The following is a 24,685-nucleotide window of genomic DNA, read 5'->3' as shown; positions in this document are numbered from 1 at the left end:
GTCTTGTAGCTGTTCTTATTTCTGTTCATTTTAACATTCAGGGTTTTCTAGGGCTGAATCTCTTTGGCTGTGAGTGAAACCAGTGGTTAGATGAGCAGCCTCTGGGGTCAGGCTGGCCCTTTTGCTGAGTTATCATCGACTAGTCATGCCATAATAAGGATCTCTTTTATCTTTCCGTCTTTTAATTTTGGAAGATGGAGATAATATTACTGGGCTGAATTCTTGGATACATGTGTATGATGTAAGACGACATCTGTCAACTATCTAGCAGTGGTTGTCTTTATATTGCTATTATTGTTTATAATACAGCAATGTAGCAAGAGTTACCTGGGAACTTTGGCAGATTTCACACAATTCTTTCGTGTGTGTGTGTGTGTAGGCTAGAGGTGAACCTTCTGTCTCTTTAAGAGATATACTTCTTATATTTTAAGACAGGGTCCCTCAATAAAATCTGGGAGTTACTAACTGGGCTAGGCTGACTTGCCAGTGAGCCCCAGGGATTGTTCCCATTTTTGCCTCTCCAGAGTTGTGATGTCAAGTATATACCACCATGCATAAATTAATTTGTGGGGTCTGATAATCAAACTGGGGTCCTGATACTTGTGTACCAAGTGCAATACTTAGCAACCTATCTCTTCAACTCTGTATTTCTTTTTCTTTCTTTTTTTTTTTTTTTTTTGCTTTACATCAAAGTAATTTCTTGTTCTTCTCCACCTCACTACTTTATTTCACTTTTATATATTCCCTGTTGTGGCTTTTGCTATTCTCAGTTCTCCTCCACTGTCTTAGACAGTGTCTGAGTCTAGTCATTCGAGCCATTGCTCTCTATTATTGAACAAATGGAACCAATCAGAGCTCCGCCTTCAGAACTGTGATGACAGTGTGTGACCTTGGCTGACACTCAGTATGTGTCAGCACTCTTAGGACTTTAGTATGTTAACTCCTTTCAAGAATACCACAAGAAAGATGCCATTATTCTTATTTGAATTATGAGGAGTGAAGCATTGGGATAATAAATAGGCTGCTTGTTATTGTGCAATTTAGCAGAGACAAAATCTGAACGCATGCTCTTGTTACTTGCGAATGATCCTCTGGAGGAGCCCAGGGCTGAGAGAAAGGCAATCCAGTGGCCCTGCAGTCTCTCTGGCCTCACCTCACTGAGTACAAACGGAGGCACAGCAATCTCACAAGGTCATCTATCAGATAAAACCTTCAGGCCACCTGCCTGCAAAGCAACAGTTCCCTCTACCAGAGCCTTCCTTTCTCAAGTGGAATGATATGCCCTGCTCAGTTGGTCTAAAGGGATCTGACATTTTGTCTATTCTTTCTTGTTTTTTTTTTTTTAATTTTATGGTTTTGAATTCCAAAGATACCGATACTGTCTTTGTTCTTTTGAAAAAATTACAAGTTTCTTTTTTTCTTTTTTCTTTAAAAAAAAAAAACAACCTCATTCTTGACTCATATCAGCTTCTTGATAAACAGAACTAGCATCTGTGTTTGGTCCCAGATATCTTCTGACACACGTCCTGTCTGGTTGTTTGTTCCTACTGGGAATTGACAAGCCTCAGAGAAGGAGGTTTGAGAGAAGTGTGGATGTTCAATGTGAATTTATGCAGGCATTTGAATCAAACTTTTCAATATTTACAGAACTATGAGGGACCGAGGAGATGACTCAGTGATTGAAGTCCTTGCTGTCAGCATGAACACCTGAGTTTAGATCCCCAGTGTCCCCACAGAGGCTGGGCGTGGCAGTGCATATTTGTGATGGCCGTGCTCAGAGGACAACTGAGGAAGACGCTTGACATAGACCTCTGACCTCTACATATGCACACACATATGTAGTAGGCAAATACAGCCACTCACACAATCCACATATATGCATATATCAGCAAACACAGAAAATAAAAGAATTTACAAAACTCTGATGCAGTGGGAGTCCTTGCTGTTGTATAAAACGTGAAACCTCATGGTGGCTTCAGTCATAAAATACAGTTTCTGTAATCAGCAGAAGCAAAGCACAAAGATCCCCCACTGTAACTTCTTATCACACCGTCCCCAAGCTTCAACACTCTCGGATTAATTAATAACAATGTTTTTGTTTTTTGCATTTGTATCTTTGAGTCTTGGCTTCTTCGGGATCAGGCCTTACATATGCTTGGAATTTGTTGGCTAGAGTTTCAAACAGATGGCTGCGTACTCTTTCCCATCTAGGAAACTCGTTTGCTTATTTGTCCTCGCGTTCTCATGGTAACCAGAAGAGGTTGTCCATATTATTTTTACTTACAAAGAAAAAAATTGTGAGCTGTCAGACAGTTGCAGCTGTTTGATGGAGGCTTGACATTTCGTTTTATTTTTCTAGTCTGTGTTGATGGACGCTTATCATACTGCACCTTGTTTTTAGTGACTATTAGAAATAAAAGCGATCAGAGAGGGAGCCATTTCTGTATATTCGCCTTAATTATTTTTCACTGTTAGAAGAAAAAATAAAATTCCCTTTGATATCAAATAGTTTGTGTGATGAAGGTTATTATGATGGCTCAGGTAGATTGGACATAACTGGGTTGTTTAGATAGCTTCACTATAGGGATTGGTCACCTTAGAACCTGAAAATACTCCATTGCATTCTACTTTTCAGCCAGTACCTGAGGTATGGAAACACAGCTCTTGCAAAGGATGTGGTTATGTGTAGTAGGGAGGCTGCTTGTTCGTTCCCAGCCGTTTAGACCTGAAATAATCCCTCAGAAACTGTATTATCTGCAGTTCTGTTTGGCCAATAGTTTAAGCATATTGTTATCCAGTTCTTATATCTTTGGCTAACCCATTTATATTAAACTGTATATCGCCATGGCTGTGAATTACTGGCAAGTTTCCGGCGTGTCTGTCCCCTGCGGCAACTACATGGCTTCTCCATGACTCCTCTCTCTCTATTTCTTTTTCAGCCTGGCTCTATTCTGTTAAGCCATTGGCCAAAAGCAGTTTCTTTATTTATTAACCAATAAAAGCAGCACATATACAGAAGGACTTTCCACACCAGTTATGGTGCCAAGCAGTGGTTGAGTGTAGACTCACGCAAATTGTGTATGTGCAATGGGGCCACCATTATTCCTCAAAATGGGGTCAAATTTCATTGCCACATTATAGTTAACTATTATTAAAAGCTAAGTTCAGTGTGTGTGTGTGTGTGTGTGTGTGTGTACATCTATTAGGCACACTTAAAGAATCAGCTCTTCAGAAATGATAAAACTAATACTTCAATGTAGTGTTATGGGGGAAACCTCAGAACAAAATATTCATTTGTAAAAGATAATTTCTGCTGTGTACAAGGTCATTTCAGGTTTATAATTGATCTCAACTATGAAGTAACTACTACTGCCTATGACATTTTAGTTGGTACTCATAACCTGATTTGTGAAAATAAAATAGCCATTGCTTAATTTAGGAGAGGAATTAGATATAATTATACATAAATATATAAATTTTATTCTCAAATCAGATGCCTGCAGATAAGTCTGGCCAAAGAAACAAGAATAAATATATCTATTCTCTGTGGTTGTGTGAAACTATTGAAGGTGACCTTGGTGAGCTGTTTCCACGGAGACTTCGGTGATGCATACAGAACTTATTCAGTGTTCATTCCTTTCATGTGGGTGATATAAGTCTTCAAAAACCATAAAAAGTGGGATAATAATTATGCCTTATGATTGTTACTATGGAGATATGTATCAAATCTGTATGGAGTTTCTTTGGCCTGATACAAACATAATTTAAGAATATATCTAATCTGATCTATTCTATCCATATGTCTATCTATCTACATACCTACGATAGTTTTGTTGTTGTATTATTATTTTTTTTTGTGATTTTATGTCAGTTTGGGAGCTTACTCTAAGCAAATAAAAACTTTCAGTTTTTGATTTCAAAAGGCAAAATAACACAATGATTGCCAAGGTTGAGCTTTAGAGTCAAATAAGTTTGAATCTGAATTTTGATTTGCTAATTAGTGACAAAGGGAGTTTGGCATTTGGGGCAAATACTTGCATTCTTTAAGCTCAAGTTCTCACATGTGTAAAAGACTCCAAAGGGCAAGGGATATAATGTAAATAAATAAAATGTAAATAAGTATACTATCTGGTTGGTAACAAGCACTGGGGAATTTTGGTTACAACGGATGAAGTGAAGACAATTAATTTAGCCTCTTGGTTCCTTCATCTTTCAAAATGATGACTATTGTTGGCATTAAAGAAAACATTTATTCAGACACCTGGCAAGGCAGCGAGAAAGACTTACACACTCATGGACAGGACTCTTGCCGTCTTACTTTGCAGCAGGATAAAGATATTGAGTTCAACTTTGAATAAAGGAAAAGTGATATTCAGTGCCAAATTATATGGTGACGGTCAGAGGAAAAAAATCACCTAGAAGGAACTTCAGGTCTAAGGCGATTTCTGCTGAATCAGGTCAACAGTATTAGTACAGAAAGTAAGGTAGGGTGAGTTGAGATAAGGAATGTGACCAGACATGAAGGGAGGAAATTTTAACTTAACTGACCCCATGAATGAAAAAATGGACTAAGAGTGGCTTAGCCTTGTTTGGTTATTAGAACAAGAGATGTCATTAACACTGCAGAGGATGCAAACAGCAGCTATATCTTGCTGAGTGCTTTGTCTCAGGCACTGTGTGTGGCCCTTAACAAAAGCTTATGTTTCCCACGACAGGAAAGAGCAAGTACTACGATCAGCACCAGGGACCCTGGGAGCTTTACACACGGACTTCTGGGTTCAGAGCATCGCTTTACCCAGGTGGGCAGATGGTGCTGCAAAGTGGCATCCGTAAGTACTGTTCTGTCTTGGCTTAAGTGTGGTTGTGTGACTAGCTCTAATCTCACCTTCTGTGTTTAGTAAATATTAAAGATGAGTGGATTAATTAATGAGCCATGGGGAGAAATGCAAGTTTCAGTCATTTTTAACCTCTCCTGCATTTTCTTCTAATTATCTATTTGAATTTTAGTTAGTGTTTGATTTGTTTTTAAAGATTTATTTTTATCAGTTTGTGTGTGTACGTGTGTGTGTGTGTGTGTGTGTGTGTGTGTATGTAGTGTGACCACAGAGACCAATGAACTTGGATTCCCCTGTAAGTGCAGATAACACTCTTAACAACTGGGTCATCTCTTGAACCCTAGGGCTTCAATTTTTTGAGGGTACTTATCACCTGCCTACATATAGTAGACATTTGTTGAATGAATGAATGAATGAATGAATGAATGAATAAATAAATGTTGGTCATTAGCTAAAATGTCCCTGGACCCGGAGCAATGAATATTTTGATTTTCCTTTGTTTATATTAGTTAACGGAGCCACCCAAAAAGTACATGCAGTTGACAGAATATGAATGACTAATTTACAAACATTTATATTTCAGAGTTAGGAAACATGGTGAGATTAGGAAAACAGTGAGGACAATGATTTACACACAATAAACTAGTTCAGGCAATGACATCCTCACAGATTACAGCTTAACATGATTAAACAGCACATAGAACATACATGTATGATAGACATTGCTTTTGATATTGACATACCATCAGTTATACACATAAGAAATATTGCCAGTTACAGTTTGGGTGTGAAATAGATACTTTTTTTGATACGACATTTCAAATTACAATGTATCTCAAGCAGCATGCAGGAAAAGTCATTTATTGTATCTTCGTTAGGACATACTTTGCACCGAACTTCCAATTTTTTGGTAGTTAGATCAAGAATATAGAAACCACAGAAATGATAGTATGGTTGAAATCAGCACTTGTATTTACTGGCTGAGAGAATTTCTGGTAAAAACAAAATTTTCTGAATTCATTAACAAAATGCACAGTGATCATAAACATAAAATATATCTTTTCACAATTAATTCTTGTTTATTGGTGATAGAGCAGCTGCAGGGAAACTCAACTCTGAGAGCTGGATTTTACATGACAGCAGGAACTAATTCTTCTGTGGGCTCACGTGATCACAACAGAGATGTTTACCATTTGAAATCACAGATTATAACAAGGTGCTGTACAAAGATCACAAATATTTGGTGTTTTTGTCTTAACGCATATGCTGTGGTCATTCCACAGAGACTAGATTAACAGGCAGTGTAAATCACATGAAATCCTAAGATTTTTAAAAATACATTTTATACAATAGGCTTCTTATTTCTTCACTAGCATTTTATTTTGATTTTTTTTTGTCTTTATACTTAAAGTCCTTAGAGAAACTAAGAGCTTCTGGCTCATGCCAAGAAAGTCAATAGGACTGATATTTCCCACAGGAATATGGCTGAGTGTACATTGAATCACAGTCAATAACGCAACATCTAATATAACAGATTCTTTAAAAAATTCAAATCATGTCTAATTATTTTAAAAGACATAAGTCTGAACAAAACTGTAGTAATCAAAATTTTATTTACAAAACACCTAAATATATAGTTTAATGGCTAGTTCTTGCTAACTGCACAGATTAAATTGGCTTACACAGTCTATTAACTTTCTGTGCAAAATTGGTAGACCTCTGAGACAACGAGTATGGAGTGGTTGGCTAAGAAAATTAGACAGTAATTTCTGTCCACTCAACGTTCTTGAAGAGAAATGTTTTAATGATTTCTCTATGAGACAAGAATCGTCATTAATGTTGGCGTGTTTAAGGTCTCCAAATGCAGCCTAGTGTGATGCAAGAATTTGAGGAAAAGACTGATAAATGCGCCACCGAATTTTCAGATTCAAATATAGCTTTCTTTTACTAAGACTTATGTGTATTACATCGGCTTAAAATATTTCCCTTGGCCATTGGAAACACAAAAAGAATTCATTTTCAAAAGATAGGTGACGGAGTGAGCATTCTTACAGTCACATTCATAATACAAGAAGTTAATCTACATTTTATAGAGCATTAAACAATTTTCTTTGGCAGAAGACTATAAATAACTTCCTTCACTTCTAACATTTCAACGAGGCCATTTTCTTTCCTCGTCATATCAGGTGTGTGGTCACTATTTCAGGATAATAGTAGAACATCGCAGACATAAGAATATTTAATGAGCACAAATTGACAGCTATTTTCAAATAGTATTGATCCTTTGATGCTGGAGAAAGTATTTTACATAGCGTTTCCAACAGTACGTCTGACGATCATAATTGTAATACAGTTGGCAATCATGCTCATGTTGACTTTTCTTCCCCCCACATTTTATCTCTAAAGCATTGATGGAATACACTAAAAAGTTTCTGATTGCTAAACATTTTGCTTCCCCCACAGAATTACTAACTAGGATGCGCACGCCTTTGTGTATGTGTTGTGTGCTGAAAATGGCAATCTTTATACATTTGATTCATTGGCCTAAAGACTTAGTTAAGCTTCCATCTCTATTATCACTGCCAAACCACCATTCAGTGGATTCCCAGTGGGATTGAGCTATTTAAAACACAGTCTTGGGCACGGGCCATCGCCAGGTTGAGCTGGAGGAATGTGAGGATTGCTTACCCTCACCCGTGCTAAGATTGCCTCTAATTTTGTCTGTTTGGCTTTCCACCTCCTGCTCTTTGTCTTTGAAGGTTATTTGGATCCCTTACACTGTGAGTACATCATCTGGACAGACTGTTCTCTACTCTTCAGCATGTGTGTGTGTGTGGGGGGGGGGGGGGATTGGTTGCGGTGCTCAGGTCTTCTCCAGAGAAGAATTCATGCGTGAAGACACGCCAGCCTTTTCTATAGGGATTGCCTGTTACAATTGCTCAGGATAAGCTCAGTTTACCCTTAAATCATTCACCCTGGGGGAAGAAATGCCACTGGAGGCGTGAGACAATTGTGGATTAGTTTCCAACTGGAAATCTCTCTCTTGCCTGCCCCATGGAATGCTGCCAGTGGCTGAGCAGCATTTTGTGCATATATACAACAGCCATTTCCTTTTCTGGTCCTTGTTTAGAGAGCCATGAGTGTCTCTTTGCTGTGAGCATTGTGCTCTACAAAACTCCCAGAAGAGCCCCGGGAAGTCCGGTTACAATCACAGTTGTGTCAGCGGTGGTTATTATGGCTTTTGGGAAAGAGACTTGTCTTGTACCATTAACCTGTGACCATCACCGGGAATAGTACTGACAGGCAAATCTGCTTATGGTTTTAAAACAATCATCTGCTACCTTCTCATGCCCGAGCCTTTTCCGTGTTCTCCGAAATAAGGGCCTTTCATTATCTAACTGTTTTCCTGCTCTTTCACAATTCAAATCCAAGATTATTTCAAGGCTTTGGGATTGGAGCGAAATAAACAATGCAATGGATCGTGGAGCAAGGAGAGATGCATGGCAATTTCACCAGGGAAGCTTCCACCATAGAGGTTTCCAAGATGGCTTTCAACAGTCAGAGAGGATAGCAAGGCTTTGGATCTTAGTGACAAATTTGAGTTAATTGCACAGAATCGAGCTTAGGCCTTCTGCTGTAAATATTATATTCCAACTCTGCAACGGCCCTAGTGGCGAGGTGACTTGTCAGCAAGACTTTGATTGTGAGTAAAAGAGAGTTTAAGTGGAGATGCAGGGGAAGATGACTGAGACCAAATGGGCTGTGCTTGAACTGGGGATACAAGAAGTCAGGTGCATTCGAGAGGAAGAGGACAAGAGGGAAGTCATCAGTGCCAAAGTACTCCTCACTCCCCACCCCACTTCCCATAGCAAAGGGACAACCTAGGCTCAAGCTTTGGCCAGAATCAGTAGACACACACAGCTTCTTGAATTGCTTGAAAAGCAGGGACAAACACGTGGTGGGTATTTTAAATATTTAAGAGTGTTGGGTTAGATTTTAGAGGACAGATCGACACATGTCCACACTTACTCACGTAACTCACTATCTCAGCTTTTCTTTCTAAGACATTCTTATCTGCTAAGTGACCTGAGTATTCAGCACTCCAAGGCCAAGAAGAGAGTCTTGAAAGTTGACCCCAGGGTACCTAGAGTGATGAGGTCTATGCAGTATGTTGTGTCCCAGCTTTTTGCGCCCTGTGGCTTGTTTTGAAGGAGCTTCCCACTCCTCAGACCAGAAGACATTCACTCAGCAGGACATAGGACTGCCACAGAATAGTTCAAAATGAAGGATAACACCAGCACTAGTGAAGCAATCAGGAGAAAGGTTTCCTAGCCTGTCCATGGCTGCTCAGGTAAAGAATATGCAAGGCTGTATTTTAAAAGAAAGACTCAGGGAAGAGAGGCTTCCTGAAGTCCCATTACAAGGGGGAAAAAAAGCAATTGTGAGGTTAGTTCTCCTTCAAATTGAATTCTAAGTCTGAGTTATGGACTTTTAAACCACACGTCTGAGTCTGTTGTACTGAGAGGCAGGCTGCCATTTAAGCCGTTAAGCTTCTTTCTGGGGGAGCAGAGCTAAACAGCGGGTGACATTGATCATCCTTAGCCATGCAGAACACTGTGTGGATCAATGGTTTTGAACTGCAGCATGCATTAAAACAATCCAAAGAGCTTGTTAAAACTTGCAGGGTGGAGCCTAGTCCTGGCATATCTCATTTACCAAGGGATGAGGTCTCAAGTGGGAGCAGCTGATTTGCATATTTCCCAGGTTTCCTTGTCATTGCTGATGCTGGTTGGCTGCAGATCAAACTTTGAAGAATCGCTGTAGTTGCTTATTCTAAAACACTAAATATAGTTAGCCATGTCATCTGAATTGGATTCTCACAGCAAAGCTTTGCCATATGGGAGGGGAAGATCAATGTTGAATTTTCTCTCCTGAAACCCATCAAGTAGTAAGGGCTAGATTCCATGGGTGTTGGTTTAATTAGAGAAGAGTTTTAGGTTTAGAAAGTTAGGCATACATCAGTATATACAATAAACATGTTCATAAAATATAATTCTATGCGCTGGCCTTCCTGTGTAATTTTCTATGTTATTAAGTGTAACACCTTAAAAGTCCATTTCTAGAAAATTCTACCCTCTTTTTTCATATAATATTATTTTAGTAATAACATAAGAGTTCTCTTCTGCCGCTTAGGTGACAGTCACCTTATCACTCCAGAGTAATTAACACGGCGACTAAATTTGTTCACAGTTTCTTGGCTGAGCACAAACAAATGAGTTGTTGATATTTTCTTAGTAAAACCTTTGTGGAAATTTGTTAATCCCAAGAACTTCTGAAAATGAATGAACAGGGAAGGTTTCAAGGGACCTCCTGGGGCTTTCAGGTGAGAAAGAGTTAAGGTGGACAAGCTGTCAGCAGGCATAATTAGAGACTGCAATTTGTTTGGCTGGAAGACCTGGGTCAACTTAGGAGGCGGGGCTCTGGCAGGGAGTTGAAGAAGATTGACAGGAATTTGTGTGAATGGAAGGAAGGCTAAGTTCATTGGGAAAAGGGGGTTCTCTTCCTTAAGCATAGAGCAGCCTTTGATTGACAGCACACCTAGGATTGCTGAAGGCAGTCAGCAGCAGAAAATGCCTATAGAGCATCTTTATTTTTAAAAAGATGAACCTCCCCATTTTCCAGTTTACTATTTCCTAATCAAATCTGAAATCGAGGTCAAATTTGACATAAGGGAATCATTGCAATTTAAAATGTGATGCATTTGCTGCAACTGAACAGCAGCTCTGGGTGGAAACATAAATGAGAAGAGAAAGGGTATTTTTATCCCCAAGCAGCAGCTACAGAAATTATTGCAGTAGTAACAAAATATTACCCATTTAAATTTCTTCTCTCTATGTTGAGGCTCACAAAGCCACTTCATCTGTTGCCATATGTCAGTAATGTTTAGTTACTCTTCCCCCCTTACAAATTTGGCTTTGTGGTTCAGGACTAATAAAGTTGGAATGCGTTCCTTCCACTAATGTTGAAATAGTTTTGTCATTTCTTAAGACATTCCTTCAAGAGAAAGCTTACATTCATTCCACAAAATATTCTCTTTTACATAAGCAGAGGTCTGTTATTTTTTTCCTGTCTTTCCCTTGTGAAAATGTCTACATTCTTCTTCTGTGTTTTATGTGCAATTTCAGATCACCAATGAAGTATTTTGACTGTGGCAGTCCAGGTAATTGCTACAGTTATGATTTAAGAAGTCTTTTTTATGAAATCTTTTGGAGCAGTCATTTCTCCATAACAAAGAGGGTATTGAAAAGACAATTGCATCTGTAGCAAATGATACCCTTTTTTTCATTTTGCTGTAGAATACTTGTACCCTTAAATAAACTTGGAGGGGGTGCTGCTGGCCACTGGACAGCTTGTTTATAATTTCATGTAGTTTAGGATAAAACAGTGTTGACAATCTCTTTCTCCTATCTGTTGGGAAGCCTAAGGAATGCAAAACAAAAGTGGAATTGTTATGAGACACTCTGAGAATTAAAGGTCATCCTTAGAAGAAGGATGGATTTGTCCATAAGAAGGACACGGAGTTAAGTCCACTCTAATCTTTCAGATGCTTCTTCAAATGAAGGAAACTTCCCACTCCCTCCCCTCAGGGAAAAAAAAAAAGCCCGTCCTATACCCCAGAAGTGTACAAATAACTATTATAACATCTATTGTTATGTTCCCCCCAGATGCATGGGGCTCGATTGACTTGGCACTTGTTCTGATAACTGAATACAAGGAGCAACTGATTGGCATCATAAAGCATCTTTAGCCTATATTTACAAGAGGAGGGAACAGGAAGCTACTGACCACATGGGTGGGGCTTGATGAGTTCTAAAAAACGACATGAAAGTATCATCTCATCTCTCATGGAGCAATGTGAAGATTCAAACCCAGAGAGATCTGAAGACTCATAACTTTCTGAAATAAGTGATCTATCTGCCTTTCCAAAAGAGAAAACTTTCAAGTCTTCTGTCTGATGATGACTGTGCATTCAAAGGAAGAGAGCACTGTGTACTCAGGGGAGAAGCTAAGGTCCTCTTCTTTAGAGGCTGTCAGTTGACTAGGAATGGAGTTTTAGCTCAGAGAGGAGCCAAACGCTCCAAGTCAAGAACATTCAGTGTTTGTGGTTAGTAGAAAGAACTTCAATAATGACCAACCTGTCCACAACTTGAAATGCTAACAGAGCAGTCTCACATGGTGATTGGCTCATAGAAGACTCTGGAATGTGTTATTTAAGTTTGAATCCATTCATCTTGATGGTGAAAGACAGAATGTGAAATTAAGAAAATCATTATTTCTACTTTTTAAAGGGAAGTTCTTTGATCAGTTTCAGAATGACCCTATTAAATATTCTCACATTCATAAAGCATCCTTAGACCAAAATGAAAGATTAATTTAATTAGAGGACTGTAATTGGGATCTGATTAAATTCAGAGCCAGTGTTAATTGTCTTAAATCATCCTTCCTTTAATGTCTCATGCTACCTTATGATTCTTAACATTTTATCAAAATAAGGGCTGGAAATGTATGAGATTGTGTCAGAAACATAAACTCTGATTTTGAAACTGCTCCACTGGCCAGACTGAATTATTATTATTTTTTTCAAGTTTGAACCGAAGGAAAAGTCTGTGAATGATTGTGGATGGGGCTTTGTTAAACTGGCTAATTTTCTGCCTCTCTGGTTTAACTTGTGTCTGATCCCTTGTCAGTCTTTAGTCATCCATTTGCTGTTTATCTAGCTCCACCCATCCTTACCATAGCTGGTTCATGAGCACAGCGTTAACTCCGAGACAGGTAAAATGACATGTGCTTTTGTTCAAAGCTTCTGTTTCAACCAGGATGGTACTTGGCATTCTCCTGCCCCCTACATTATATGCTCTGAAACAGCTGTTCTGAAACTTACCAACACTCTGAAACTTACAAAGACGGGCAAGACATCAAGACTGCCCAACAAAAACCTGTCCTCCTCTATAGCCCAATAGCCTGTGCAAAACATTCCTTTCTTTTGTCTTGGTTTCAACAAATCATTAAATATTTTAAACTCCTTTAAAGACACCCAAAATAATTCTGATTTTTTAAAATAAAACAATTCTAAATTTGAGGTAAAGACAGAATTCTGCTGGCCATGAAGCTGATGTTGATTAGTGGAAGTTCTGAAGCAGTGTGAAATGAATCTGAAGTAGTCATAAAGAGATCTTTCTTTTCTTTTAACAATGACACGACCACTAGAGTCGGTGTGTCAAACTTCCTATAAGATACCCATGAGAGCAGGAACTCTGTTCTTGGAGTTTTGGACAGAAACTTGGAAAGACAAAAAGGTTTTTGATGACTTAATGATAACAATTGTAAATGAATTCCAAAGGCTTTGCACCTGTTCAGTCTCATGCCTTGCCCTAAGAGGACTCCTTGGAGAAGCCTCATGGGCAACTGGTTGGCTGGGCTAGTAAGATTTTGGAGGGGAAATGCCAGAGACAAGGCAACCAACAGACGTGAAAGTCTGGGTGTTGGCTCTGTTGTGAATATCTGACCTTAACCTGAGCCAGAGAAAGATCCACAGGCTGGGGATATAGTATATCAGTGGACAGGATGGATGAAACCTTCCTCTGTGTCTCCCAATATGCAACCAGGCCTGTGATAAAGACTGGGTGAGACCCTTCTCTGTGTCTCCCAACTGTAGGACACATTTCTAGAAAATATTAACTGACACGGTTGCCTGCCTGCTTGATACCATCTCTTAAACAAAAATACAAAATCCTGTCCTGTTTTAACTTCCAGAATTTGATCTTGGCCAGAACTTTTTTTTTCAAGAGCTGTTTTTGACACTCATTCTCAAAGGCTGAAGGAACCAAATCAGCCCTAAAGGCTTCCTTGCTGAAATATTTGCTAAATAAAAGGAATAAAAATGAATTTATTTTTAAAAAAATATTTTGCACCTTTTTTGGGAAGGATACTTGTTATTCTAAACATCTCTCAAACAACTTGAAATGTACATCTTTCCCTTTAGAATAACACTCCCTTTTTTGCTTTGTTCCACTTATGAAAGAGATATGATGTGAAAGGAACTAACTTGACATGAATTTTTGGGCAACCCTAGATAGATATGTAGGATGCAGTTCAGGCTATTCAACATGTGAAACTTATCTTTGTTTTTGATGTACATATCACTATGGTGTGGGAGAAAAAGGAGAGAAGGGAGCCAATGATTAAACAAGGTTGTCCAGTTTCAAGAAAAAGAATCTTGCAATTAGTAATTTAAATCTTCTAAACTTAGTTTTGCACTGGTTAAAATGCACACCGTTGGTAGAAAAAAGACTAAATGCAACATTCACCTTTGTTATACTCTAAAATGCTGGTTCATCTGAAACATTTAACTACTGGGAGATCTGTCTGGACCACATGTTAGTGGGGCTGACTCAAGACCAATATCCCATCCTATGTATTGATTCAACATTATAATTAGTCTTGAAACGTTAGTAACAATCTCAAAATGGAGTCATCTTTTAAAAGGGAGAAGTATTAAGTTACCAAGTTGAGTAATTTAAAAGCATTATACACTTTAAAATGTAAGGGAATTATTGAAAATATTTTTATAAGGCATCTGCACAGCTCTAATGTATTCCACAAAATAATTCAATGACATGGAAAGTATGCCAAGAGCATACTTTTCTTTAGTTGTCCAAGCCAAAAGCTATATATGCCCAGCTTTGACTTTCATATCAAACATGAGAATGAGTTTAAATTATACAGTTGTCTCAGGGAAATGGAAATCATTCTTACTTAAAGGTAATGACTTTCAAATATCTTAAATAAGAGTAATATGTGATGAAATCCTACTTAACACATTTTCTTTATGCCAAACTGTTTCATTTTAAAAAAAAATAATCTTGTCAGAGGTATAGATAATTCTCACCCATATCATTATTTTAACTTTACAACTTGGTTCTATGAGCATTATGGCAATGCAGGATAAAAAGTTCCCAAGATTTTTCACTGGGATATTCTTCAAGTCTAATGTTTACTAAAATGAATTTAGCAATGTAGGGAAAGATTCACAAAGAATCTCATTTTTTTTTTCACAAAAGCAGCCATTGTGATCATATGATTCTTATCATGGATATGCTATCTAGTTTATTTCTTCAGTGAAATATTTTGAGAAGCAGTTACGGACTTGGTTGAATGTAATAGATTTAATACATAGGAGTAGTTATTTCATTTGGAAAAATCCTCAGGATTATGATGTTCACAATAGAGGTGGAACATTGCAAATCAGCAACCATATAAATATTGCCTTCTTGCAGAACTGATCTTTATTCCATATTTGCAAGGGAGTCTAAGAAATAGTTCTATAGATTATAAGATCACTAGTGGGGTACTGGTAGAGGGCTGTATAGTCATCCTAGTAGGTAACTTTCCCTTCCTCAAGTACATTTTTAGATTTGGCAGAGTATACCTGTCTTTGCAACAAACAAATTATTAGGGTTGGACTTTGTGAGTTAACTCCTAAAACAGATCCAGTAACCCTGAAGTTTGGTAATTTCTTTCTTGGTCTATTTGATTTTTAATGTGAATTTTCTTACCAATTGCATTCCTGAAACACACTAACCAGTGAAGCACTCGGGCCACTCATATTTCTTAGAGTCATATGTATTTTTATGTGTTTACATATGACACTTTAAGAGAAACTCTTCACGGGGCTTGGGGACATATGTCTTGCTGTTCTTTCCCACTCTGTACTTACAGATATTGAATGAATAGCCAGGAGATGGACATGGGGCATGATAAATACAACCCAAGAGACATTAATGAACTAGCATGTAACTCTAGGGTACCGCAGAACCCAAGTATTTGTAGAGATAATACACTTTGCTCTAAAATCTGTTGTCTTTGTGAAAAATAGTCATCTTTGATTTTTCTAGGACAAGTTTGCTCCCAGAAGAAAAACTCTCAAGCATGGGCTTTCCCCTGCTGCTGAGAGGTAACAGCAGGCATCATGAAGTTTACTGAATGTACTAAAAGTGGTGGATGGAAGAATGACAAAGTTGGGCAGTATGGAAAGGAAAGCCTACATTATGTAGTGCTGTTCTTTACAAAAAGTAAGTGCATCAAGAATAAGTAATGATCTGTAAATGTCCCTTGAGACAAAGAAATCAGAGAATGTTTGACAAAACTGAAAACTTTGAGATTCTCTAAGGGCATCCCTTTGGACATCTTGGCAGGCTGAGGCAAGGTCACAGCAAGTTGGATACTTACCATTTCCTATGGACCAGAGAGTGAAAGCACTCTCTGCATCTTAGGAATTCTACCTCTCAGTGGTTGGCCCTTCTGTGAGAAAGATATTCTCTGCCCTGGGAGATTGGTACCCATGGCCTGGTTAAGTATTAAAAATGGAACACCTCACTATTTCAGCTGTGTTTCTTTTCCACGGTATTCCCAGTGATACAGTGCCATCAGGACTAGCCAAACTTTGAGATTTGTTGGAACATGGGAAAACAATGGATATGGCAATAACAGTGTTTGAAAAGAATAGCAAAATTCCCAATCCACTGCAAAAGAAATCAAATTAAATATGTAGGGAGACAGGAATACAAGTTAATGAATCTATTCACATGTCCTTAGAAAGATAAATGTGTTTTTTCATGTCTCTTTTGTGTGACACACCACTTATTTACCAACTGACCATCACACTTCCAAGTTTTGCCAGTGGTTAGAGTGCCTTGCCAAGAGGCATGGTTATTATAAAGAATGCCAGATTATAGCTATAAATTAGGATGCACAATGTCAATGGTGAAATGGCCAAGTATTCCTAAACTCATCATGGTGCAACCACTACCTGCTCTGGGTATAGTTTCCCAAGATCAGAAAAGGAAAATTAAAACCAAGAGGCAGATTCCACATTTTCAACTCAGAAAAAAACAAAACAAAACAAAACAAAACAAAAAACTAAGTAAGTCTTAATGAAACTGAATTAATTGATTTAGAAAAAGAGGGGATTTCTAATTCCTTCTACAAAGCTGTTGGGTATGAGAGCAAACTAGCCCCTCTCACTTGATTTTGATAGGTTAAGGCCAGGAATGCAGGCACATAGCATTTCCAATGGCAAAGCCTGGTGCAGAAAGGGCAATGGACACAATGCATTTCTATTTGTTTGGAGATCACCTCTTGGGGAGGGGCTGCTTATTACATGTGAGCTATCTGTCCATCTTGTAGGCTTGTTTCAGACAGCTTATTTGTATTATAATCTTATATTTGAAAAGCAATAGCAACAAAAAGTTGGTGCACTTATACTTTAGAAAGCAAGATTCTCTGAAATCGTCATGGTTGGAAGCACTGAATCAGAACCTGTGAACTAATGAGTGCTTGCTCCTACGCAGTTGAGAGTCAATCAACCAGAGAATTTTGCCCAAGTCTATTAAATGGTCAAGAATCCTCACTATATTACTCATTTTTGCTCTTTATTCAAGAAGTAAACACTGGCTGCCAATTTTGTATAAAATTAAAGATCAATATTCAGAAGGCATAATCAATTTTTTGATTCAAGAAGAGTGTTTAAATTGTACCTTATTTCCTCCCTCCCTTGAAAATGTGCCACACATGCCCACAGGATGCTATAATGAAAGATTTTGTGGGAAATAAGATGCTCAGATGAACAGAGTCATTTACATGCAGCTAATGTCCAGATTCTACCACAGTAAGAGGGTACTATTTCTTTTCCTGCAGTTCTCGTTCTATGCCGGGTCACCTCTTCTAGGCTCTTTCGATTGTTAGGGATAGGAAAGCCAGGAACATATAATGCATAAAGCCAGAAGTTAATAACATAAAACATAAGCTGAACTAGGAGCAAGAAGAAATACAATGCATGATACTAAATGAACGATTTGCTTGTCCCTTGGGAAGTAATTGTACTTCCAATATCCATTGTGTTGGTCTGTTGATTTAGTCTAATGCACTGTGTGCTAAAAGTTTATGAGTCCATGACCTTGGATGCAGAAAGCAAGAAGATCGAGTTAAACTAAAAGGTGAGAAAATGGTGACAGCAAGGCACACTTAATGTTGATCACAGTGTCACAGGACAGACAGACACTCTGACTCCATGTGCTGCTCTTGGGACATTTAAACAAGAACATTGCAGGTCCAAAGAGCTGACATTTGCATGACCTTGAGTTCTGGCTGTCTCCTTTCCTGTGGATGAGGATACCAATTGCACAATGATACCTTGTTGGTCTTTATTTCTTCAAAACATGAAAACAAACAACGGACAATGAGAAGAGGCATTCCCCAGTACAGAACGGAGACTGGAGCCTATGGTAAAGAGAGGCATTCCCCTGTACAGAATATGCTGTGCCACTAGTGATGAAATCACAAACAATTAGAAACTTTATTTCTTTTTCGTGTCGACAATGTGTACCAATTTCAAGGAACAACACTATTAGTGCCTGTTCCCCTAAAGTCGTGCACAATACACACAAAATAAAATAATAATCAAACAAATAAAATGAAATCATTTCACACGTAATAATTAACAACCCTGAACATCATATTTTCCCTACAGCATGAAGACTGAAAAGGCAAACAAACCAAGATGCTTGAACTTGAATCTGACCAACAGCAAGAATTTCTTGGGAAGGTCTCGGTGAAAATTCGCTGCAGGATTATTGACATTCCAAAGATGGAATGTAACAAAACAGAAACAAAAACAAATCAAAAACAGTGCAAGACCTTTCTAATATGTTTAACCATGTATATCCTTGGACTGCATTTACTTAGTAGTTCTAGGCTAGCTTTCCACGTTTAAAATCTAAAATAAAGTTAAAAAGAAAAAAACAAGGTGGGTTAGAATGTACCTCTGTGGGTCACCAGTGTCACCAATATTGGCGGGCTGCAGTATGTTGTGATGGAAAGGGAGCAGTGCCACAGAGGTAAAAACCGGTTAACTGCGTCTTCTCAGTGAATCCGGTCACCACCATGACTACCCTGCTTGGTCTAAAGTAGGAAGATGAACGAACCTGCAAGTCGGCCAAGGTGAAAGAGTACTGTTCCAGAGTGAAACATTACATTTTTTTTTTAAGAAAAAAAGTGAGTATTTGGTCAACTGCTTTTGTTGTGCAAATTTTTTTCTTAATGTGATTGGGTTAAAAAGAAGTCATAATTATCTTTCTCTTGCAAGATAAAACTGTCTCAGTATGGTTAGGCCAACTCATACTATTTGAATAGGGATCCCATTCACTACATACCTCCTGGGGGCAGGAATCTGGGCTTCCTTGGTCACTGGTCAGCTACCAGGAAGTAGTATAATACCTACTGAATGGGTAAAAAGTATCTAACTTCGCACTCAGTGACTAAAGGTGTATTGAATAATGGACAGCTATGATCACAGTGGAAGAAGAGAAAGGAGGTCTCAGAAACATTTATTTCTTAAGTATCTTTGAATCAATAATGCAAAGGGTCATGGAGGTCTCAGAGACCTGTCTGAGAGGCGGGTGAAGCCATTCCATTTCCCTTGTTAGTAGAAGCACTGCTTTTGGAATGTTGGGTTTAGCTTTGCTCTTTGGTACTTTTGAATAGAAAGAGCTATTTCTTTCAAAGGGTTAAAAAAAAAAAACTCCCCAGTGTTGTCTTCCTGGAATGCTCCAGTCCCTTTGTGTTATCTCCTCTTCGCTGTCATATGCAGTGGACTTCTAAAGGCCCACTGGTCACCCTGGTTTCTTTTCCACTCAGGAGTTGCTAATGAATTCAGGAAGTCTGGACTGGAAGGTGAATGAAACAGGGCTCAAAACAGCCTTCTACAGAAAAAAAAAAATAAAACAAGGTAGCACTATCTACTATCTGTGCCAGACAGAGCAGATGTGCAATAAATACCTTGGGGGAGGGGTAGTGTGGAAACGGTGGCTCTAAAAGTACAGGCACACCCAAAGTGTCCACTTTTCTCCCCAGCCTTTCTCTTTGGCCTGCCTGAATTAATCATGGGTGATTCTCGGAGGCCTCTGCTATGCCCTACATGGCTAAAATCCCATGGAGATCTCTGTAGCTCCTCTGTCCTCTCAGTAACTTTAGTCTCTCCTCACATGACAGTTATTGCTTCTTAGAAATGAATGTGCAGAATCATGAACACTAAGCCATTTTCTTCTTTTATACCTACTAATATTCAAACTCAGTAACAACTCAAAAGGAACAACTCAGGTAAAAGGAAAACTCACGTCTTCAATGTCCAATCAACATTGCTGAATGGGAGAACAGTATTTGCTATACTCTACTATATACAGATACGCTTTGTTTTCTTAGTTTGTCGTCCATGCACTGTGTAAAGGGGATCACAACAACATTCCCAAACAGGCACATGAAGGAGGGCAAATGTTCAGTCATGACTGGAACAGGATTGTGCAAGCCATGGATGCCACTGAAAATAAAACTGATGGAAAAATCCCAGGCAACAGCAACGTGGGACCTGGACACACGTGATGACCAAAAGGATTATCTATTTTTTTTGGGGGGGGGATGGGGTTAATCTTCCTACTTGCAGGGGATTGGGTAGTGGGCAGGAGGGGGGTCTGGGATGGGATACCTGGGGTATTAGCTGGGCTGGGCAGAATAAGGGTCTTGCTAATCACAGTTCAGAGCTAAAGAGATAAGGATGAAGAGTTCTGGGAGTTCCTGGGAATCTAGGCACATTATCCCTGTACCAGTTGAACGAGAGTGCCAGGCACCATATCCTTAGTCTACGTCTAGAACCATCGCTTCTCCTGGCTCCAGTTCAGCTCCCCTGCTTCTCTTCCTCGAGGCAATTCGCCTCTATTAACATCTCGGAGATCAGCATAACATTTTGGTAATAAAGACGTGCTTCTTTCTTCTTCCATGCCCAGATCTTTCCTTAATCCAAAGTAACGTTTAAAGTGTTTGGAGGAGGTGAGGAGAGAATCATAATGATTTCCAGATTGATCCCAAATCCATACACCTTTGGGTGGATCAACGCTTCCCATAAAGAGAAGGAGGATCCCGGCTCTCCCAACAAAACAAAGCAAAATCAAACCAAACCAAAAGCCAACCACCACCTCTCCGACCCCACTGGAAACAAAACAAACGAAAAACAAACCAAAGCCTTAGCCATTTACAAACTTGGAGAGGGTACAGCCCTCCTAGGCTGAGATGCGAGATGCACCTGCCTCCAGGCCTTGTTCAACACGATGATGCCCTGGGAATGGGAGATGGTGGTTTCTGACTTCCGCCCTAGTACAGAGTATGTTCTTGAAGCTGGATTCCATCAGCAGGTTAAGTGAACATAACAAATGTCAGTCTCCTCTGTTCATTATACATAATTTTTTATGTATATATATGTATATATATAAATTTACTATATCTGATTGTTCCTTTAGAAGCCTTTTATGTGGCAGTAGGCCTCCAGGGAGGAGAAGAAAATGTACAAGAGCCACAGGAGCACGAACAAGCAAGATGTGAGGAGCTTGGCAGTCCGGGGCCCACCTAGCTCACCTCCTATTTCTGGCCTCCGCCGATACAGCAGCACCCCCACGTTGATGAATGCAAAAATGGTGAAGAGAGTGACGGAGAAAGCTAGCGTGCCAGGGGACACTCTGAACTGTTCCCCGTTGGCCGCGTGGTAGATGGCAGCAATGGACCAGGCTACGCCGATTCCCAGGAAGACGTTCACAGCGTTGCTTCCGGTGACGTTGCCTATGGATGCATCTGCGTACTGGTCCTGGGTGGCTGCTACTTTGCTGGCAAACGTGTCTGCAGAGACAAGAAAAAGAGGCCATGGCACTGAGTTAACCTTATACGCATGCCCATGGGGTGGGTGCCTGGAGAGTTTACTGTGTAGTCTAAACTCAAGCCCACAGGAGGCTTCTGTGGCTTTTTGAGTCAGTCTTCTGTTCAAGGGACGGAGCGTAGATATCAGGAGTCTATAGATATCCTAGTTCTTTGTCTATTGGGCTTGTATGGTATTTTTTTTTTCAGAAGTATTCACGGCTCAAGTTATATCAAAATCCAGTGGGGGCCTTCAAAAGACTGACATTACAAGACTCCATCCACCTGTTCTTGGTCATAATCCCTGGGGTCCAGAAATCTATTTTCACAGAATCCCAAAAGATTTCGAGGTCACTACGCATTGAAAATGGTTGCTGGAGGGTATTACTAGAATGCTGTATCAGCAGCTATTGCTTACAGATGAGCGAGCTAACATGCCAGGAGAGAGTTCCAAAGATCAGGGAGCAAGTCAATAGAGCACTGAAAAGAATTAGACTAATCACAGCTGACATTTACCTAGAGCCCCGAGAAGAGGGAAGTAGGTTCACCCGTATGACCGTATTGATTGGGATAATGATAACAAGTGATGAAATGAGGCCCAAGGATGACACGCAGCAGGCGTCATGTCACGCAGCTAAGAGGAAGTGATGGTGGATTTGGGGCCTCTGCCTCCTGCCTTCAGGACTCACACCTGTTCACTGCACCAGCTCACCCATCGCCATGCCGCAGACACTAGTAGGTATCTCTGTTGGCAATGATCTTCACTGTGCCATTTTGTGAGGACAAAATAGTCATCACTCACTTGAGAGCAAGTTTGGCGTAGCAATAGCTTCATTAGCACACAAAGGTCTCCAATCCTCATTTACAATGTACTCTGTGCCCCCTGAGTCCCAGCTGTTCCTCTGTGGAATGCGGATACCGATAGTCACTTTAGACTGGCTGTTTTTAAAATGGGATAGAATATGGGAAATACTGTTTACATTTCTTGGCCATGGTCGGTAGCTTTTTGTTGCTTTGTGGAGACAATAGAGAGAGAGTAATCTAAAGTAGTTCACAAGTTGGTATGGGTTGAACTACGGCCTCACTGGTTAATCAGATACTCCATGTGTGCTGCCTAGTTCCTGATACTGGTGAGACGGCTCAGTGGGTAGTCGTGCTTGCTGAGCAAGCCTATTGTCTTTAGTTCAATTCTGGGAACCTATGTACCAACTGACTCCCCCGCAAAGTTGTCCTCACCTTCTGCAGCCATGAGACGGCATAAAGCCCCTCAACACACATATACTCTCTATACACAGTACACTCATTCACACGCACACACTCTCTCACAGACAGAGCTGTTTTTGTTGACCCTGTAAATGGCACAGCATTTTCATAAAAGATGTTGATAATGGCCCCACTGAATTAACATTTGCCGCTTTAGTGATGGTGAGTATCATAGGACCAGCAGTTTCTGGGTGCCTGGCTTGCTCTGGCAAGCAAGTAGCCATGTAATAGCTGAACCAGTTTCTTCTTTCTGATCCTATTCTGTCATCAACACCCTTATGAAGAAACTTCCATGGAAACAAGATGAAAAGGGTGCATGTTCCTATCATCCTGTAGATATGCTCCTTTGTGACAGGGAAGAAAGTTACCCACTGCACCTGGCTATCATATTCCTTCTGAAGGGGAGCTGGTCAGCCCTGAGGGCCCGTGGTACTTTTGATCACTGTCTGTGGTGGGTGCCAGATTTTGCATATCTTCTAAAACTAAAGAGATGAAGAAGATCTCTACATACTGCATATAACATACACAGGTTACATGCATATTCTCATTTAACCATCTCACAGTCTGGTCTTACAGCCACATGCAATTATTCCATTTTTGTAATTTTGAAATCTCTGACATCATTATCTTATACCTCTTGGATAAGAGTCCTGGAGAAAAAATAGTTTTAGACCAACATGATTCAGGGTCCATTCCCACTACACACCACATTCCTATCCCAGGAAGATCAAAGGCTTCTTTCCTCTTAGTTACAAGCCACTCTGTTTCTTCTAACCAGAAACTTTGAAGCTGGTTTTTGTCAAAGAGCCTTTTCTGTTTCAAGGGGAAGCAGCCTGAGAAGGCACAGACTGTCTGCTAATCGAGCTTTTGGATTTGCTCTGCCTTCTGTGTTTGTCATCGCACCCAGCAGCCCAATCAGGATCCTCGGAGACGGGTGAATAAAGCAAGCCAGACACATCCTAATGGTCTCTGCATTTTCTTATTCAAAGTTATTGGAGCTGTGCATGTTGAAGTAGACTGAAAGAGAAGAGGTTTTGTGCCTTTTCTTCTCCAAGGGCAGCCAGTGCAGAGGAATAAAGTGATGTGGGAGTGTCATATATCAATCTGTTGATTTCATTGGTTAAGTTATAATAAACCAGCTGCTTGGCCTCATGGCTGGAACATAGATGGGAGGAGTAAACAGAATAGAATTCTGGGCGGAAGAGGAAGTGAAGTCAGACTCTGCTCTGCTCCCGGAGAGACCCGACAGCTCTGCTGGAGCAGAGACGCCATGCTCAGCTCTCCCGGGTAGACGCGATAGCTCTGCTCTCTGAGGCACACGCGATGAAGATGGATGTAGGCTAGAATCTTCCCGGTAAGCGCACCTTGGGGTGCTTACACACATTATTAGAAATGGGCTAGTCCAGGTGCGAGAATTAGCCTGTAAGGGCTAGAGTTCATGGGCCAAGCAGTTCCTTAAATGAATACAGTTTGTGTGTTGTTATTTCGGGCATGAGCTAGCCAAGCGGCTGGGGTGTTGGGGACGCAGCCCCGCCGCTCATATTCCAACAATAAAGAGATAAAGAATCAAGAGGCCATGGTGGGAGAAAGCAGCTTAGGGGAGAGTCGCTGCTGGGGAGTCCCTGAGCCCTGCTCAGATCTGAAGTGACTGCCCTCACTGTCTGATGGTGACAGGTGGCCAACCAAGTGAGGGGCTGTCGGCCAAGGAGCGATTCCCTTCTGAGACAGGGATAGGTTACCAAGCCGGCTTCCTCTCCTAGCAAGTACTTCCAGGGGACATGTTCCACTTGGCA

The 24,685-nt window shown here is 40.0% G+C and overlaps 1 protein-coding gene across 5 annotated transcripts in view; it reads right to left on the bottom strand.

Moving 5' to 3' along the window:
- Positions 1-5,393: 5,393 nt before the first annotated feature.
- Slc8a1 (solute carrier family 8 member A1) overlaps positions 5,394-24,685 on the bottom strand; it is a 314,067-nt gene continuing 294,775 nt past the window's right edge. For all 5 annotated transcript variants that reach the window (XM_050146165.1, XM_050146161.1, XM_050146163.1 and 2 more), the window contains one exon: positions 5,394-21,614. In XM_050146165.1, the coding sequence (XP_050002122.1) occupies positions 21,238-21,614 (377 nt within the window). In that variant the 3' untranslated portion in view covers positions 5,394-21,237. The remainder of the gene's footprint in view (positions 21,615-24,685) is intronic.

Source organism: Alexandromys fortis, unplaced genomic scaffold, assembly GCF_014885135.2.
Source record: "Alexandromys fortis isolate MF-2015 unplaced genomic scaffold, M_Fortis_MF-2015_v1.1 scaffold_42, whole genome shotgun sequence".
Classification (NCBI taxonomy): Eukaryota; Metazoa; Chordata; class Mammalia; order Rodentia; family Cricetidae; genus Alexandromys; species Alexandromys fortis.
This window is presented reverse-complemented; position numbering and strand designations above follow the sequence as displayed.